This window comes from Cetorhinus maximus, chromosome 29, assembly GCF_964194155.1.
Source record: "Cetorhinus maximus chromosome 29, sCetMax3.hap1.1, whole genome shotgun sequence".
NCBI classification, from domain to species: Eukaryota; Metazoa; Chordata; class Chondrichthyes; order Lamniformes; family Cetorhinidae; genus Cetorhinus; species Cetorhinus maximus.
The window spans coordinates 22426570-22445389 of record NC_135907.1 but is presented as its reverse complement, the minus strand read 5'-3'; the positions used below and the strand labels follow the sequence as shown (position 1 = coordinate 22445389).

The 18820-nt window shown below is 42.6% G+C and overlaps 1 protein-coding gene across 1 annotated transcript; it reads right to left on the bottom strand.

Annotated features, from left to right (window-relative positions):
- Nucleotides 1–218: 218 nt before the first annotated feature.
- Nucleotides 219–13493, bottom strand: LOC144669390 (16 kDa beta-galactoside-binding lectin-like). Its single transcript, XM_078531785.1, has 4 exons — nt 13389–13493; nt 9296–9375; nt 7768–7939; nt 219–1273 (listed from the first exon to the last, which is right to left on the bottom strand). Exons 1-4 carry the CDS (start codon nt 13395–13397, stop codon nt 1127–1129), a joined length of 408 nt encoding a protein of 135 aa, XP_078387911.1. The 5' UTR covers nt 13398–13493; the 3' UTR covers nt 219–1126.
- Nucleotides 13494–18820: the final 5327 nt, after the last annotated feature.

Genomic DNA, 18820 nt, shown 5'->3' with positions numbered 1-18820 from the left:
TCTGCTGCTGCAAGTGTTAGTGTTTGGTTAAATCAGGTGATGAAACAGCCATCTGTGAATCAATGTGTTTAATGGACATAAAAGAAGGAGATTCACTCCAATCTAGGGAACATTAACCTGACAATCTAATGGTGCTCAATGTCAGTCATGAGACTAGGCCCTGGTTAGAATGCAATGAAAGCCCACCATGGCAAAAAAAATGCAGTGAATCAGTCAATGCAACACAAAGTAAACTTTATTTAATAGATCACAAGTTGATTTACTATTTGATTTCAGCTCTTTAGTGATTAATCCATTCATCCAGGATTGAAGCTTTCACAAGACCAAATTAAAATGCCATCTGAACAGTGAAATGAACCAGTGCACCAACACCAAAATGGGAAAGGTTTAATGGCACAAGTTCATTCATAGACTAGTTTGTGCCAGTGGAAACCCATTAACTAGTGCACCTCATGGTTAGTCTGCCTTCAGTTAAGGTGAACTGTTTAACTGCCAGATGTTCTTGGGCAAATATTGCTCAGCTAATGGACACCATGACAACCCCTCACTTCAAGACATTAGTTGATCTTTGGGAACGGTCCTCTCTCCCTAAGAAGGCAGTTGCATGGGCCTAGATCAGGTTTGCCAGACAAAATCAGGGATCAGTTTAATAGAGAACAAGGGGCTAATCTTTAGCATTCGCACTGGATCAGTTCTTGTAAATACTTGTCCCTGCAGTGTCAATGCAGTTCAGTTTGAAGGGAGATTATGGAGATAAGAGCCTAGCTATTTTTCTCAGGACTAGTAAAGTCTCAAATGACTTCTCTATAGGGAGCTGAATTGGCCATATTTGAGGCATGGTTATATCCAGGCCTTGGTGCCAATGTATATACAAATAGGATAGGAAGGGTTGAGTAAGAGCATTAAAGGCAGATCCTCTTAGCCCCATATCCAAGGGGGAAAGAGGAGGAAAGTTTGACATACCTCTTCCCATTTGGGAAATGTGAAAATGGCAGTTGAAAGTAGTTCAGGAATGTAGTTTAGAAAATAGTGGAGTTGAAAAACCTTTCCCACCTCTACCCCCTGCCCCAACCAACAGGTAGTATTCTTTTCCGTGAAGACCCATTCCTCAATCAAGTGGTGAATGTCAATAATCAAATTTCAAGGACTTCACTCTAACATCCCCCTGCACAGCGAGGAAGGTTATCGTATCCATGGAAGACCGGTTAGGGAACTCCATAACATTGTCAGGCAACTTTATCTCAAACTTCACCCCAAGGAACGTGATGGAAAACTGTCAAGACAAAAAAAAAAAGGGGAAAGTTGACAGAATTTACAGCACAAGGCTAATCTTACCTTATCAGCATATTCCTGTCTCCCTAGCTTCCTGTTAAGTGTATTGATACTATTCACCTCAACCACTTCCTGTGGTAGCAAGTTCCACATTCTCACCACTCAGTGAAGTTTCTCCCAAATCCCATCCAACATTTAGCATAACAAGCATGTGCCACTTTCACTAAAGCGACTGCAGGCATCCTCAAAAACCCAGATCAGATTTCAACATTACGTGTATATAGCGCCATCATTGCAGTTTAAAATACCCCAGAGTGCTTCATAGGAGTGTTAACAAAATTTGGCACAGCCATGAGGCATTTAGATAAAGCTTAATGCTTGGCTTTTTAAAAAAACGATTTACAGCTGATGGCCAAGGCAACTGAAGGCACAGCCACTAACAGTGAGATACAAAAAAAGGGATGCACAAGAGGCTAGGATTGGAGGAGCCTAGATCAGAGGATGTAGTATTATAAATCTGCATCAATGCAGAAGTCACACCAACTAAAGGAAGACGTTGTATACACAATGTGCACAACAAACATGTATCTGGTGTTTTTAGACCAGTAAAATATCTAAGCAGAGAAACCTCACTGGCCACATCGACACAACTGCAGGAATTGCTAACTTAAGCTTTAGGTGACAGTTGATGCTGATGGTTCAATTATCAGGCTCTGCTCTACCATCAAGCTCAGAAGCACCTTCTGGAGAGATCAATGGATCCAGATATGAAGCAGAATTATTAATTGACTGAGGAAAGAGAGTGACTGGAAAAGGGAAAAGCTTTGGAGGCCCAATTTCAATAATCGGCTACAGTTCTGTGGTTGGTAGGGTTGGAAGGCAAAGATAGTGAAGTGTTCCACAAGAGAGAGATTACAATAAAGGGTTCATGTTGGAAATCAAGATAGCAGAAAAAAGAAATTAGAATATTTCAGGCAATTTCTTAAACATTAAAGAGATAGCTTTCTTACAAGAGAATAGACAAGGGCCAGGTGGAGAGCTGGCATGGACTGATTGGCTCAAAGCCAATGATTCTATTGGGCATGTCTGAGATGAGCCCCTTTAGTCAACCCCATTGTTTCTAGATCTTGCTAGTCACTTCAGCACCACAAGTTGAACACCATTCACATCTAGATCTTATCAGTTCCAGATTTATACTGCTGAGGTTGGCCGTGCAGAAGCAGCATTTCCTCAGTCCAATCTCACTTTTCTTAATCTCCTGCAACAGTGTACAGTGGGGGCTGGTTTTAATGCTGCTGTAAAGGGTCACAGATACAAGACATGCCATTTAGATTGAAACAAGAGCTCACCTTAAAGAGAGCACTGTATGGCTATAAGTCAAGCACCACAGCTAAATGTTAGAAAAGGCTGCCACCTAGTGTGGCACCCACAGCATTAAACAGAATAAATATTATTTGAATCCTTATGGGGAGCACTGAATCGATACCAGCCAGTGCAAAAGCCAAATGGTCAATGACAATGCTCCCAATATGGCCAGTTGCATGGTTACATAGTTTACGCAGCAGCTTTTTCACCCTACCACTTAAATATTAAAACATCCCAACTGGCTTCACAGGAGCATTAAACACCATCGATGCCCTTTCCCACTGGTTGGGAAATCTTGAACACAAGACAGCACTTCAGTACAAGGGGCTGATTGTTTAGGACTAAGGCAAGTAGAAATTTCTTCAGAGGGTTGCTACACATTTTGGGAATTCTCTTATCCTAGAGGGGCTGTGGATGTTGCAACATTCAGTAGATTCAAAACTGATCAACACATTTTTAATTTTGGTGAAACCTGAGGGGGCAGGAAACATTGGAGTCAAGGCAGATGATCAGTCATGATTGCATCGAATGGCAGAGCAGGTTCAAGACCATAGCACCTGATTCCTGCTCCTATTTCTATGGAAGAAAGATTTAGTACAGGTAACCAAAAGCAAACAAAGTCAAGAGGGCCAAATATATGAAGAGATTTAAGGAGTAAATTCCAGAGACTAAACACCTGAAGACAAACAATGGTGGTGGAGGAAGGAAAAAAATGTACAAGTCCAGACTAGAGAAGGTTAGAGTTAGGGGGCGGCAAGGGCAGGAGGGCGGGATTTGAAAAACAAAGGGTTACAAACATCTCATCTCCTCCCTCTCCAATGTCCAGACTGGCTTCACCCTGTCCCATTTCAACCACCAAGGCCTCAGCTCTGAAGAAAGGTCATAGACCCGAAATGTTAAACTGTTTCTCTCTCCACAGAGGCTGCCTGACCTGCTGAGTTTTTCCAGCATTTGGTTGTGATTTCCAGCATCTCGAGTATTTTTCACTTTTGCCTCAATTGTGAAACTTGTTCATCGAGGACTTTGAACCCTCAATGTGTTTTAGCATTAAGGTTCCTCCCCTCCTGCATGTCCCTCCTCACCACCCCACACCCACCCCGTCCCTCCTGCAAATTTTTAAAAAGGCACTTGATCAGAGTTGCTCACTTCAAATAACCAGCTTGAACATTGCTTTGATTAATCTCAAGACTTCACTGTACAAAAGGAATAACACTTATTGCAGATTCCACTGGGTACAGTGAAACATGACCCTCCATGATGGACCTTACCAATGAAGGTTCCCACACTTCCCTTGAGAAAGGCCACACCACTTCAGAGGGTGTACCTACCCAAGATCGATATGGCAGTGGCAGGACCACCAATTGGCTCAACTTAAAATTAAAAGCAAAAATAAAAGCAAAAAAACTGCAGATGCTGGAAATCCAAAACGAAAATAAAAATACCTGGAAAAACTCAGCAGGTCTGGCAGCATCTGCGGAGAGGAACACAGTTAACGTTTCAAGTCCGAATGACCCTTCAACAGAACTAAGTAAAAATAGAAAAGAGGTGAAATATAAACTGGTTTAAGGGGGGGGGGGGTGGGACAAGTAGAGCTGGATAGAGGGACAGTGATAGGTGGAGATAACCAAAAGGACAAAGAGGTGTTGAAGGTGGTGATATTATCTAAGGAATGTGCTAATTAAGGGTAGAAAGCAGGACGAGCAAGGTACAGATAGTCCTAGTGGGGGTGGGGTGGGGTGAAGGGATCGAAAAAGGCTAAAAGGCAGAGATAAAACAATGGATGGAAATACATTTAAAAATAATGGAAATAGGTGGGAAAAGAAAAATCTATATAAATTATTAGAAAAAAAGGGGGGGCGGGGATATCAGAAAGGGGGTGGGGATGGAGGAGAGTGTTCATGATCTGAAATTGTTGAACTCAATATTCAGTCCGGAAGGCTGTAAAGTGCCTAGTCGGAAGATGAGGTGCTGTTCCTCCAGTTTGCGTTGAGCTTCACTGGAACAATGCAGCAGGCCAAGGACGGACATGTGGGCATGAGAGCAGGGTGGAGTGTTGAAATGGCAAGCAACAGGGAGGTCTGGGTAATGCTTGCAGACAGACCGAAGGTGTTCTGCAAAGCGGTCACCCAGTCTGCGTTTGGTCTCTCCAATGTAGAGGAAACCACATTGGAAGCAGCGAATGCAGTAGACTAAATTGAGGGAAGTGCAAGTGAAATGCTGCTTCACTTGAAAGGAGTGTTTGGGTCCTTGGACGGTGAGGAGAGGGGAAGTAAAGGGGCAGGTGTTGCATCTTCTGCAGTTTTTTTTCTCCAATAATTTATATAGATTTCTCTTTTCCCACCTATTTCCATTATTTTTAAATGCATTTCCATCCATTGTTTTACCTCTACCTTTTAGCCTATTTTGATTCCTTCACCCCACCCCCACTAGGGCTATCTGTACCTTGCTCGTCCTGCTTTCTACCCTTAATTAGCACATTCCTTAGATAATAGCACCACCTTCAACACCTCTTTTTCCTTTTGGCTATCTCCACTTATCACTGGCCCTCTATCCAGCTCTACCTGTCCCACCCACCCCCTTAAACCAGCTTATATTTCACCTCTTTTCTATTTTTCCTTAGTTCTGTTGAAGAGTCATACAGACTCAAAACGTTAACTGTGTTCCTCTCCGCAGATGCTGCCAGACCTGCTGAGTTTTTCAATTTAAAAATTATCCAAGAAAACCTTAGTCCATTACATTCAACTTGTTATTTTAAGAAAAGCAGAAGATATAAAGGATTCCACATATGGAGATAGTTTATTTTATTAGTTTACACCCATGTTCCCAGGTCTTAGTCAATCCAATGGAGGTAATTTTCTAGTTCTACACAATCATCTTATACAACACTCAAGATCACCCCTCAGCTTTAACAAGTTAAGAGACTTTATTAATAGGGCCAGAGTATAAAACTAAGGAAGTGGTGTTAAATCTTTATAGAACACCGGTTCAGCCTCAACTAGAATATTACATCCAGTTCTAGGAGCAACATTTTTAGGAGATGTGTCAAGGTATTGGAGAGAGAGAGAGAGAGAGAGAGAGGGAGAGAGAGAGAGAGAGGATTCACTAGAATGGTTCAGGAATTAAGACAATTCAGTTACATAGATCAGAGAAGTTAGGACTGTTTTCTTTGAAGCTTAGTAATAGGCATTCAAAATCAGAGGGGTCTGGACAGGATAAATAGGGGGAAACTGTTCCCATTTGTGGAAGGATGAGAACAAGAGGGCTTGGATTTAAAGCAGCTGGCAAACAAAGCAATGAAATATTTAGTGAGTGGTTAGGATCTGGAAATTTCTTCTCTACTGGCTCTTGGGCACCACTGGCTAGGCCAGCATTTATTGGGCATCCTTAATTACCCTAGTTCAGAGGGCATTCAACCACTGCCTGAGTTTGATAAAGGCATCATGAGGCAATTGGAATATCTGAAAAGGAAGAAAGTGCAGGGTTACAGGGAGAAGTTGGGATGAGTGACAAAGTAAATTGCTCCTATTGAGAGCTGGCACAAGTGACAGGGTGAAAGACTCCCTTCTGTGCTGTAACCCTTCACACAACGATACAATGGCAAGTTTCTCCAGTGTTCCCTTAAACCAGAAGCAATGATTGGCTTCAAGGTTTTGATGCAAGATTTTCCAGAACACTCCCAATTTAAAAATTACAATTTAAAAAAAAAAAAATCAGGTTTTAAACCAGTGCCACAGGTTAATGGTCAAGTTACAACTGAGACACAGATCCAAGCAGTAGCTGCTTCAACAAGACTTGAACTAAAGCTTGGGTAACAAGCCAGTGGATAACATCCGAGACAGTCAGTCTCACTAAGCATAAAACAGGAATTAGATAGGTGAAGCAGTAAAAAAGGCGTTCATAGGAATGAGGCAGATGTTATCCAACTTCAAGACAAGGCCTAATATAGTTCAGACATGGTTTAAACTATTAAATTTGATAAATGCCAATTCAATTTCTCTCCCATGTCATCCCTACACTTGACAGTGTAAATTGGTCCCTTGTCTCAGCCTGATGACGACATTTGGGAGGTAGGGGAAAAACAGACAATCCTTTGTCAAGGAAGGAAATATTTTATTGCAGCTGGCTGGCATCAATAGCCCACAGTAGGTTAGGCTAAGGGTTAAAATGAGCAGTGAGCCAGTAGGTTTAAACTGCAGCACTGCCTCTACATGTCAGGCTACTCAATAATTCAAAGGGATGTCCTGGGTTTAAGAACAGTCCAGTTTCTTTATGGGCAATATGCCAGAACACAAGTGGCAGTACAGACTTGATGGACACAAATTGAACAGTGGCAGCATACGAGCTGGATTGTGGAGGTGACAGAAGAGTGTTTGATTTCCACTCTGAAGTGCCTCCTGACATCACCCCTGAATGGCCTAACTCTAACATTTGGGTTTTTCCCCCCTTGTTCTGGACAGACCCATGCACCACCCACCCACAGACTAATAATTCAACTCAATCTTAAAGATCAAGTCAATTTCCTGTCAAAAACTTGTAGATTCAAGGGAAACCTTGCTTTTGAATTTGCCAACAGGTCACCTCATCATTCAAGCATTTTTTTGGCAATGAAACCAACCTCTTGCAGATAGTGGTCAGGTATTGCTCAAGGACAAATCATTAACCTGCCATATTGTGACAGCTACACTGTACAATTAACGTGTCAGATTTTCACAAACGGTGAGGAGCTGGGGGAGCAATTTGCAACAAGGAGAACAGACTGAAGGTAACACTCTACACTCCTCCTGGGAGGGGGTTCTACAGCCACAAGGAGCTAGGACAGCCAAACTAGGGTCCTGGTCAGCAAATGATTCATATCCTAACTTCATTCAGGAATATTGCTGACCAGTAACAGTCAGACATGGATATCAAACAGGAATAAGCTACTCCCTTGAGCCTATAAACTCAAAAAAGTTTTCCTCCTTAGCCTAGGAGGGTCTTACTTCACTCTGGAGGAAAGAGGAACTAATGTAACAATCATGGCTTAAAACAGGAAGTAAACCAAGTTTAGTACCACCAGATCCAGACAGGGAAGGCCAACCCACCCTGGAGGATGCAGGGAATTATGTATTAGATCACAGCCTCCATGCTCACCTTAAAGCATTCTCCCTTCTCAAAGGTGAAGGTGTCCTCTCTCTGCTCGGTGCACCACTCACCATCTTCTTTATTGTTAAAGACAATCACTTGACCATCTTGATCGTCATCAAACCTAGGGTTAAAATGCAACGCCAACTCAGAGTTGTCTCTTCCCAGGCTAATTGCAAACCTGCAAAAGAGAGAAGAGTGCTCAGGCTCCAAGTGCCACACAGTTCAAAATCTTGCAAAAGATAAAATATTGCTAGTTTCACTCAATATGGGCAAAGGTTGGTTTATTGTCCACCTTCAGCAGTCCATGATAGTGTCTTGCAGCCATTTCAGAGAACAGTTAAGAGTGGGTTGGAACAGAATTATAGCTAAACCAACAGGAAATTTTCCTTCCTCCTCTTCTCCAACCCACCCCCTAGCAATAAAGACAGCTGCATTGTTAGAACAGCTTGGTCACTTACTGGTATCGGCCTTTAAAATTTCCTCAAAACTGCCATGGTGGGATGCAAACTCATGATATTTGGATTATTGGTTCAGCAACACTGCACTGAAAGCGCACTCCTGACCAATAGCTTACCTATTGGGAGAATCAATATTGACTAGATGGAAGAGAAATGTCATCTTTCAACCATAAGAAATCATGAAAACTTTATTTTATACTTCACAACTACAGCACTCTAAAGGCTGGGGCAGGGGGGTAGTGAAATCAATATTAAAAAAAGTCAGTCTTATAATTCAAAAACAAATACTGGCCACATAAGCAAGAACCACTTTACAATCAACTACGAATATGGAGGCCTTAATCCCAGTCATTATGCACGAATGACTGGTCATTGTACATCAACTCCCATTTGGAGTAGTTTAGTGCCCAGCATACTACTAGATCCTACTAAAATAAGAATCTAACATGAAATATTCCCAGAATTGCTGAAGATTTCTCTCAAAGGGATCAGTTAATGCTAGGGAGGAATTCCTCAGATATACTTTTCCTACCCTGGCCTCCACCACCCCAGGTGAATCTTGGGTGAACTCACATAGCAAGTCTCAGATGCTTGTACAACTGCAGTAGCATCATAACCAAGTCCAAGAACTGTTAGCTCCCTTTTAGCTACATTGGGAGTTCTTCAGAGAATTTCTGTTCCTTAACCAACTGGGATTTTTGGACTGTACCATTAAGCTACACACTTTCAGTCAATGGAGCCAGCATTTAAACAAACATTCCAAAAAAAAAAAGTCGCATAGGTCCACAAGGCAAAAATTGGACAGCAATTCAATGATATTACAACAACTGATGAAAAGCTTAGTTAAGGGACAAAGCGGTTTAAAAAAGGCAAAGCATTTTTTAAAGACAGACAGATTTAGGAAGAGAATTCCAAGGCCCAAACATCATTGGTGAAGGTTGAAAATGTACAGAAGGCCAAGTTCAAGGAAGAGAGTTCTTGAATGCTGTAGGGCTAGAGGAGTTCAGAGATAGAGGCTGTGGAAGTCAAAACAGCATAGATAAGAACATTTAAAAAGCACTTGAATTAACTCTTACCTTTCTGCATCTGGGTCAATAAAAATTTTGACTTTGACAGTGTCACCAACTTTCATGTCAACATCAAACATTTCCAAAACCTATTGGGACAGGAAAACCAAATGTTGAGACAAGAGCACCAATGGCACAAATATATTGGGAGCATGGTTTAAATACAAACGGGGAGGTTAGGGGAGGGGGTGGACAGGGGAGAAGCACTCTCCCCTAGGCTTTCCCCACTTTAATATCTACTGGAAATTAAACCCCATAGAACAGGTGGGTAGAAGAAATGTGAACATGCAGCAAATGCTGGAACTCACACCTTCCAGCAGAGTCAAACCTAGTCACCTGATTTATACAATAGACCCAAAGAAGTCATTGAAAACCCAACAAACCATTTAGTCTTGGTAGGTCATCTTGAAGGCATACTCAAGCTTAAGAAATGTTTAAACTGGTGAGCAGGATGGGTTAAACCCAATTCCAAAAGCACTTTGATCCCAAAGGAAATAGTTTTGGGTGCAAGTGACCAGAGCAAAACCAATGCTGCTATCAGAATAAGGATTAGGCCATCTGAGACAAGGAGGAATTGCTTCACGCAGGGCTGTGAATCTTTGGAATTCTCTACCCCAGAGGTCTGTGGAATCTGTCATTGTGTTCAAGACAATTGGATAGATTCCTAGATAGTAAAGAAATCAAGGGTTATGGGATACTGTAGGAAAATGGTTTTGAAAGGGAAAGTCAGCCATGGTCCAAATGAATGGCAGAGCGGGCTAGAGGGCCTGAATGGCCTTCTCCAGCTCCTAGATCTTACGTCCCTTCAGGATCTTTATTTCCTAGTGTCTGGATGGCTCAGCTGAGTATAAAGCATACTTGCACCCAAACACCTGGCAATGACAACATGTCCAAGGAGTTTCAGGAGACCCTAGGAATGGGTTGAAACCTGGACAGCAAAAACAACAAACTTAAAAGGCATCATTAATGTTAATCGAAAGTAATGAACTCTAAAGATAGCAATATATTTTTCAAAGACATAAGTGGGTGGAAGCAGGAAACTAAAATAGAATCACCAGTTAAGTATCATCTGTTCTGTACACAGTCATTGTGCCATGTAGTTTTAAACTCTGGATCTGCCAGAATTTCTCCCCATGCCCCTACCAACCAAGTTCTTAGAATTTGGGTTTTGTTTGTATGCAAAAGTAAGCGTCATGCTATATTTAAGCCCCAACTTCAGGAGTGCGTTTCACAAGAGCTTCATTGCCATAGATGCAGAATGCAGAAGTGCCCAGTTTCCGTTGAATAATCAAATGGAGATTAAAACAGTTTTCTAGAAAGTTTGCACAGCGAATTTGAAATGAAGTAGCCAAGCACCTGTAGGAAGACCACAGGGGTGAGATGTCTTACCCACCAAATTATTTGGATGGCTCACCAAGAAAAAGCACAAAATTAGATTTAACTGAAAAGGAAAATATTTTGACCTGCAGGAAGGTTAATGAAAATTTTCTTGGATTCACCTCAGAAACGGAGCACTCCCCCCTCTGGATAACTAGTCTCAGATTTAGGCAATAATCCACCCAAATTTGACTTTAACCTCAAAACCATGGCAATCCCATTCCCACACCAGCTGAATACGAAGATGTCAGTTCAATACTCTCACTTCTAGAAGGCTTACAATCGGGGAAAGCACACAGCTGATCAACTTCAATCTGCATTCACTCGCTATTCGGGTGGTGGTGGTGGGAGGGCAGGGAAGGAAAGTGTCTCTTATTGACTCCTCATCATCCCTTCTGGTGCTGAAAGCAGAGCCTCTGCTGCCCTAATCAGGCAAGTTATAACCACTCCAAGGGATCAGACATTGGGGACCATCTCGTCTCCCAGCAGCACACAGAAAGCATTGTATCAATAACCCTCTGTCCCACTCTTAGTGTCAATCCTATAAGATGAGGCAAGATCGGGACCAGAGCAGCTAGTTTAACATTTCCCTTTTAGATCATACCCATCTTTCAGTCATGTTGGGGAAAGGGACATCCTAGCAAGTGACAACATTAAAAAAAAAGGTGCCATTTCTACCCAGTTTTAAAGATAAAACAGACTTTTGGATGTCTCATCTGTTTTGAGGGCATCAAGAATCAGATTAAATGCCAAAAAACACACCACACCTGTTAACTTGCATTGGGATCAGACAATCCCTCACATCAGGCGTATTCAGCCCAGCTCAGCTCAGCAGGCTTTAGGTCAGAGGTTACAGATTTTTTGCCAAGCCATTGTAGAACATGGATTATCTACTGCATCCACAGATCATTTCACAAAAGCTGATGTTTTCTCATTCAAACATTGTAAAAGGATCTTCCAGTGAACAAAAAGCCATTCCAATAATAAAAAAATACTCTTACCAGCCATCATTTGCAATCAGCTGTAGAGAAACAGCTGAAGTGTAATGATGGTAGCAGTAGCAAGCAATTTTACATTTAGTATTAGGTACCAGATTCTGAAACTTGTGAAAAGACAGATCTCTTGGCCATAATTTCCACCTGCAATGGAATTGGACAATGAAATGACCAATCATGAATGAATATCAAAGGTTCAGAACCACCCAATTTCCAGCCAGCAGTAACAATAGAGGATGATTAGTAGGGGGCCGGTGTCAGATATTAAAGCGAGGATACAGGGGGAGCATCCACCTCTTGAACAAACTGATACTCCCTCATGATCAAGCTATTATGGATCATGATTTCCTCTCCTAAAAGGTGGAGGGCTAAAACCTCTTCCCAACATAGACTGGGCAAAATCTCTATTTACTATACACAAAAATCCTGCTTTGTCCCAAAACTGCCCCAACAGCTCCTGGAAATTGCCAAGTCTGCAACACCAGGTCAGCTGTCAGGGTCACTCAGACAAAAGGTTGTTGTGTTTCTCAAGTGGGATGTGAAACCATAGATCAGGATTACAAGCCCCTGTGTCAATGCTGCAATATCAGATGTTAAACAGAGGTCTGTCTGCCCTCCCAGAGTCATGGGGTCTTCCACATTCAAACTATTTTGAAGGAGGGCAGTAGGTGGGGTGGGGGGTGGTCTCAATATCTGGAGAATATTACTAAAACAGCTTATCTGGTCATTAACTCATTGCTGTCTGTATGTGTAAGCCTGCCATGCTTACAAATTGAGCACCCCATTTCCTATATTAAAACAGTTACTATGCTTCAAGACAAAAACAGAATTACCTGGAAAAACTCAGCAGGTCTGGCAGCATCGGTGGAGAAGAAAAGAGTTGACGTTTCGAGTCCAACATGACCCTTCAACAGAACTCAGACCTGCTGAGCTTTTCCAGGTAATTCTGTTTTTGTTTTGGATTTCCAGCATCCGCAGTAGCTTTTTGTTTTTATCTACTATGCTTAAAGAGTACTTCATTAGCAGATGTTCTGAAGCCACTAAAGTGCAAAAATAAAAGCTCTCCAGCAGATGTCATCAGAACCTTTTAGAGATGCATAGCAACATGGTCACAAAAGGTAGGATTTTAAACAGTTCTTTCACTGCATTTGAAAATGCAGTAATAGTTTTTGTAAAGAGTCTTGACCTATTAGAGGTTAAATAACAAACTGATGAGGTTTATAAACCAACTGTCAATTGGTTAACATGGAAACTCATTTTTATACCAAATCCCTTCATTTAAGATTTTGTCTCAATTTATGAGATAAATTGACCTGCTGATAGATCCTTGGGCCCCTGGTGACCTCAAATACTCCCAAGACCCATGAGCCCCAATTTAGGGTATAGGCTCAAAATTAAAATTAAATTGCAGCTTCACTCTTATAGCATTATTACCTCATGACACAGCCACTTCACTCCTCCCAAACTCAATTTTTATCCCACTGTCCACTACACCCTCCTAACCATGCAAATCCTCAGGCAAGGACAAAAAACTGCTTTAAATTGACTCTCCTTTGTACAACTGACTTTAAAAAAATACCCAAAGGCTTCACATGCAGGTTAAAGGCCCTAATGAGAAATATATATCACCCAGCTTTAAATCAACTAATAATAGAACACTGAGACAATTTCAACTCAAGCATCAAACTACAGCCCAGCTACTCTCCACCCAATGTTGGTTTAATACTCACAGACTTCATTGCTTCTTGCTTGTATTGCCTCTCAGTTAACAGCTATAACCAGCTTCCTAACAGGAAATTGCTACAACCAGCCCTTATATCAGCACTATAGCCATCAGCTGACACATAACTGGCATTTAAGATGGTCCAATCATGTGCACCTAATCCCTATTTGCCTGCCCTTTGGAAACAGCAGCCAATCAAATACTGCGGATGCTGGAAATCTGAAACAAAAGCAAAAAAACAGCTGGAAAAACTCAGCAGGTTTGACAGCATCTGCAGAGAGGGATGCAGTTGACGTTTCGAGTCCGTATGAAGAGTCGTACGGACTCGAAACGTTAACTGTGCTCCTCTCCGCAGATGCTGTCAGACCTGCTGAGTTGTTCCAGCTGTTTTTGTTTTTGTTCCAACCAGGGTACTTCAGCACAAAGGTTTGCAAGGAGCTGCAGGTATAATTGGCTGAGATGAAACCGATGGGAAAAAAGCAGGGGATATGGCGATTAAGTTGGTGGATTTTTAACTGTCAGAGTTTCTGGCTCTGAAACAGTTGTGGATGACTTTTTGTTCTTTTGGGGGTCAAGGGGAGTACAAAGATCACTTCATACCAGGTAAATGAGACTGTACTAGAGGGTTTTGGACAGTTATAATTATAGGTGTTGTAAATGGTGTGTGTGTGTGTGAGACTTAATTGTCCTCGGAAGTGCCCAACAAGCCATGAAGCTGTATCGAATTTATTATCAAAAATAAAACCAGCTGGTGCCACACAGACTGCAGCAGTTCAAAAAGGCAGCTCAGTACTACATTCTCAAGGACAACTAGAGCAGGAGCAGGTTACAGAGATGGGGAAGGATAAGGCCATGAGGGAATTTAAACATGAATGTGAAAAATTTAAGATCAAAGCATTTTTTTTTTCATTTCTGGGATGTGGCCATTGCTGGCAAAGCCAGTATTATTGTCCATTCCTAATTGCCCTTGAGAAGATGGTGTGCTGCCTTCTTGAATCACTGCAGTCCACATGGTATAGGTGCACGCCCACAGTGCTGTTTAAGAGGGAATCCCAGCACTTTGACCCAGTGACAGTGAAGGAACGGCACTAAAGCTCCATTGTCAGGATAGTGTGTGACTTGGGAGTGGTGATGTTCATGTGCATCTGCTACCCTTGTTCTTCTAGGTGGTAGAGATTGTGGATTTTTGAAAGGATCCTTGATGAGTTGCTGCAGTGCCTCTTGTACATGTTATGTACTGCAGCCACTGTGCCTCTCTGGTCAAGGTGGTGGTGTAGTGGTATTGTCACTGGACTGGTAATCCAGAGTTAATTCTCTGGGGACCAGGGTTCAAATCCCACTATGGCAGATGGTGGAATTTGAATTCAATAAATATCTGGAATTAAAAGTCTAATGCCGACCATGAAACCATTGTTGATTGTTGTAAAAACCCATCTGGTTCACTCATGCCCTTTAGGGAAGGAAATCTGCTATCCTCACCTGGCCAGACCCACAGCAATGTGGTTGACTCTAAAAATGCCCCCTGAACAAGGGCAATTAGAGATGGGGCAGTAAATGCTGGCCAAGAAAGTGATGCCCACATCCTGTGAATGAATAAAAAAAAAATTAATGTTTAAACTGGTGGACGTGATGGTGATCAAAGAACTACCTGAATGTGTCAAGCTTTTTCAGTGCTGTTAGAGCTACACACATCCCAAGTAAGTGGTGAGGTGCTGGCTGGTTTTATTTTTGAAAATGAATTTGAGACAGCTTGTTGGGCACTTCTGAGGACAATTAATCATAGTCATAGAGTCATACAGCACAGAAAAAGGCCCTTCAGCCCATCGAGTCTGTGCCGGTCAAACAAGCACCTAACTATTCTAATCCCATTTTCCAGCACTAGGCCCATAGCCTTGTATGCCATGGCATCGCAAGTGCACATCCAAATACTTCTTAAATGTTATGAGGGTTTCTGCCTCTACCACCCTTTCAGGCAGAGAGTTCCAGATTCCCACCACCCTCTGGGTGAAAAAATTCATCCCCACATCCCCTCTAAACTTTCTGCCCCTTATTTTAAATCTATGCTCCCTAGTATTTCCCCACCAAGGGGAAAAGTTCCTTCCTGTCTAACCTATCTATACCCCTCATAATTTTATACACCTCAATCATGTCCCCCCACAATCTCCTCTGCTCCAAGGAAAATAACCCCAGTCTATCCAATCTCTCCTCCTAACTAAAACTCTCCAGCCCAGGCAACATCCTGGCAAATCTCCTCTGCACTCTTTCTAATGCAATCACATCCTTCCTATAATGCGGATTCCAGAACTGCACGCAATAATCTAGCTCTGGCCTAACCAGCGTTTTATACAGTTCCAGCATAACCTCCCTGCTCTTATGTTCTATGCCTCGGCTAATAAAGGCAAGTATCCCATATGCCTTCTTAACCACCTTATCTACCTGTCCCACTACCTTAAGGGACCGGTGGACATGCACACCAAGGTCCCTCTGATCCTCCGTACTTCCCAAGGTCCTACCATTCATTGTGTATTCCCGTGCCTTGTTTGTCCTGCCCAAGTGCATCACCTCATACTTATCCGGATTAAATTCCATTTGCCACTGATCAGCCCATCTGACCAGCCTGTCTATATCCTCTTGTAATCTAAGGCTACCCTCCTCACTATTTACCACCCCACCAATTTTCGTGTCATCCGCGAACTTACTGATCAACCCTCCTACATTCAGGTCTAAATTGTTTATATATACCATAAACAGCAAGGGACCCAACACTGATCCCTGTGGAACCCCACTGGATACAAGCATCCAGTCACAAAAACAATCCTTGACCATTACCCTCCGCTTCCTGCCACTCAACCAATTCTGGATCCAATTTGCCAAATTGCCTTACATAGAAACATAGAAACTAGGAGCAGGAGTAGGCCATTCGGCCCTTCGAGCCTGCTCCACCATTCATTATGATCATGGCTGATCATCCAACTCAATAGCCTGCTCCCGCTTTCTCCCCATATCCCTTTGATCCCTTTCGCCCCAAGAGCTATATCTAACTCCTTCTTGAAAACATTCAATGTTTTGGCCTCAACTACTTTCCGTGATGGCGAATTCCACAGGCTCATCACTCTCTGGGTGAAGAAATTTCTCCCCATCTCAGTCCTAAATGGTCTACCCTGTATCCTCAGACTGTGACCCCTATTTCTGGATCCCATGGGCCCTTACTTTCATTATCAGTCTCCCATGCGGGATCTTATCAAAAGCCTTGCTGAAGTCCAAGTAGCCTATGTCAAAAGCATTGCTCTCATCTACACACCTGGTCACCTCTTCAAAAAATTCAATCAAATTGGTCAGACGAGACCTCCCCTTGACAAAACCATGCTGACTGTCCTTGATTAATCCCTGCCTCTCCAAGTATAGATTAACTCTGTCCCTCAGAATTGCTTCCAATAGTTTCACCACCACTGAGGTTAGACTGACTGGCCTGTAGTTCCCTGGTTTATCCCTTCTTGAATAACGGTACCACATTGGCTGTCCTCCAGTCCTCTAGCACCTCTGCTGTGGCCAGAGAGGTATTGAAAATTATTGCCAGCGCCCCTGCTATCTCCTCCCTTGCCTCACTCAACAGCCTGGGATACATTTCATCCGGGTCTGGAGATTTACCTACTTTTAAGCCTGCCAGACCACTTAGAACCTCCTCCCTTTCTATGCTAATTTCTTTAATTATATCACAGTCCTTCTGCCTGATTTCCATACCCACATCGTCCATCTCGCTTGTAAACACTGATACAAAGTATTCATTTAGAACCCTACCAAATCTTCCAGTTCCACACACAAATTACCAATATGATCCTTAATGGGCCCTACTCTTTCCCCAGTTATCCTCTTACTCTTAATGTACTTGTAAAATAACTGTGGATTTTCCTTTATTTTCCCTGCCAATGTTTTCTCATGCCCCCTTATTGCTCTCCTAGTTTCCTTTTTATGTTCCCCCCTACACATTCTATAGTCCTCTTGGGCTTCCACTGTTTTGAGCCCTTGGTATCTGCCATAAGCCTCCCTTTTTCTCTTTATCCAATCCTGTATAATCCTCGACATCCAGGGTTCCCTTGATTTGTTGGTCCCACCCTTTTGTCTTTACTGGAATATGTTGGCCCTGTACTCTCCCTATTTCATTCTTGAATGAGTCCCACTGCTCTGACACAGGTTTACCTAAAAGTAGCTGCTCCCAGTCCACTCTGGCCAAATCATATCTGATATTACATAGAAACATAAAAACAAGCAGCATGAGTAGGCCATTCAGCCCTTCAAGCCTGCTCCGTCATTCATTATGATCATGGCTGATCATCCAACTCAATAGCCTGCTCCCGCTTTCTCCCCATACCCTTTGATCCCTTTCACCCCAAGAGCTATATCTAACTCCTTCTTCTTGAAAACATACAATGTTTTGGACTCAAGTACTTTCTGTGGTAGTGAATGCCACAGGCTCACCACTCTCTGGGGGAAGAAATTTCTCCTCATCTCAATGGTCTACCCCATATCCTCTGAACCCTGGTTCTGGACTCCCCCACCATCGGGAATATCCTTCCTGCATCTACCCTGTCTAGTCCTGTTAAAATTTTATAGGTTTCTGTGAGATCCCCCCCTCATTCTTCTGAACTCCAGTGAATATAATCCTAATCAACTCAATCTCTCCTCATATGTCAGTCCCACCATCCCAGGAATCAGTCGGGTAAACCTTCGCTGCACTCCCTCTATAGCAAGAACATCCTTCCTCAGATAAGGAGACCAAAACTGCACACAATATTCCAGGTGTGGTCTCACCAAGGCCCTGTACAATTGCAGCAAGACATCCCTGTTCCTGTACTCGAATCCTCTGGCTTTGAAGGCCAACATACCATTTGCCTTCTTTACCGCCTGCTGCACCTATTAAAATCAGCTTCCCCAATTTAGAACTCTGATTTCTGGCCTAACCTTGTCCTTTTCCATAACAACCTTGAATCTAACTGAGTTATGATCACAATCTGCAAATTACTCCCCCACTGATACCTCTACCACTTGCCCAGCTTCATTCCCTAAAATTAAGTCCAGGACCTCCCCCTCTCTTGTAGGACTTTCTACATACTGGCTTAAAAAGCTCTCCTGGATGCATTTTAATAGTTCCGCTCTCTCTAAACCTATCACACTATGACTAACCCAGTTAATGTTGGAGAAGTTGAAATCCCCCACTATTACTACCCTATTATTTTTACACTTCTCTGAAATTTGCCTACATATCTGCTCTTCTATTTCTCTCTGACTGTTTGGGGGCCTATAGAACGCTCCCAGCAATGTGATTGCTCCTTTTTTGTTTTTCAGTTCTACCCAGATGGCTTCATTTGAGGAGCCTTCTAAGATGTCATCCCTCCTTACTGCTGTAATTGATTCCTTGATCAATACTGCAATACCCCCTCC

Coding starts and splice junctions, on each gene's coding strand:
- LOC144669390 (XM_078531785.1), bottom strand. Junction 7,940..9,295: donor ATTGACCCAGATGCAGAAAG/GTAAGAGTTAAT, acceptor TCTCTTTTGCAG/GTTTGCAATTAGCCTGGGAA. Junction 1,274..7,767: donor AGAAGGGAGAATGCTTTAAG/GTGAGCATGGAG, acceptor TTGTCTTGACAG/TTTTCCATCACGTTCCTTGG.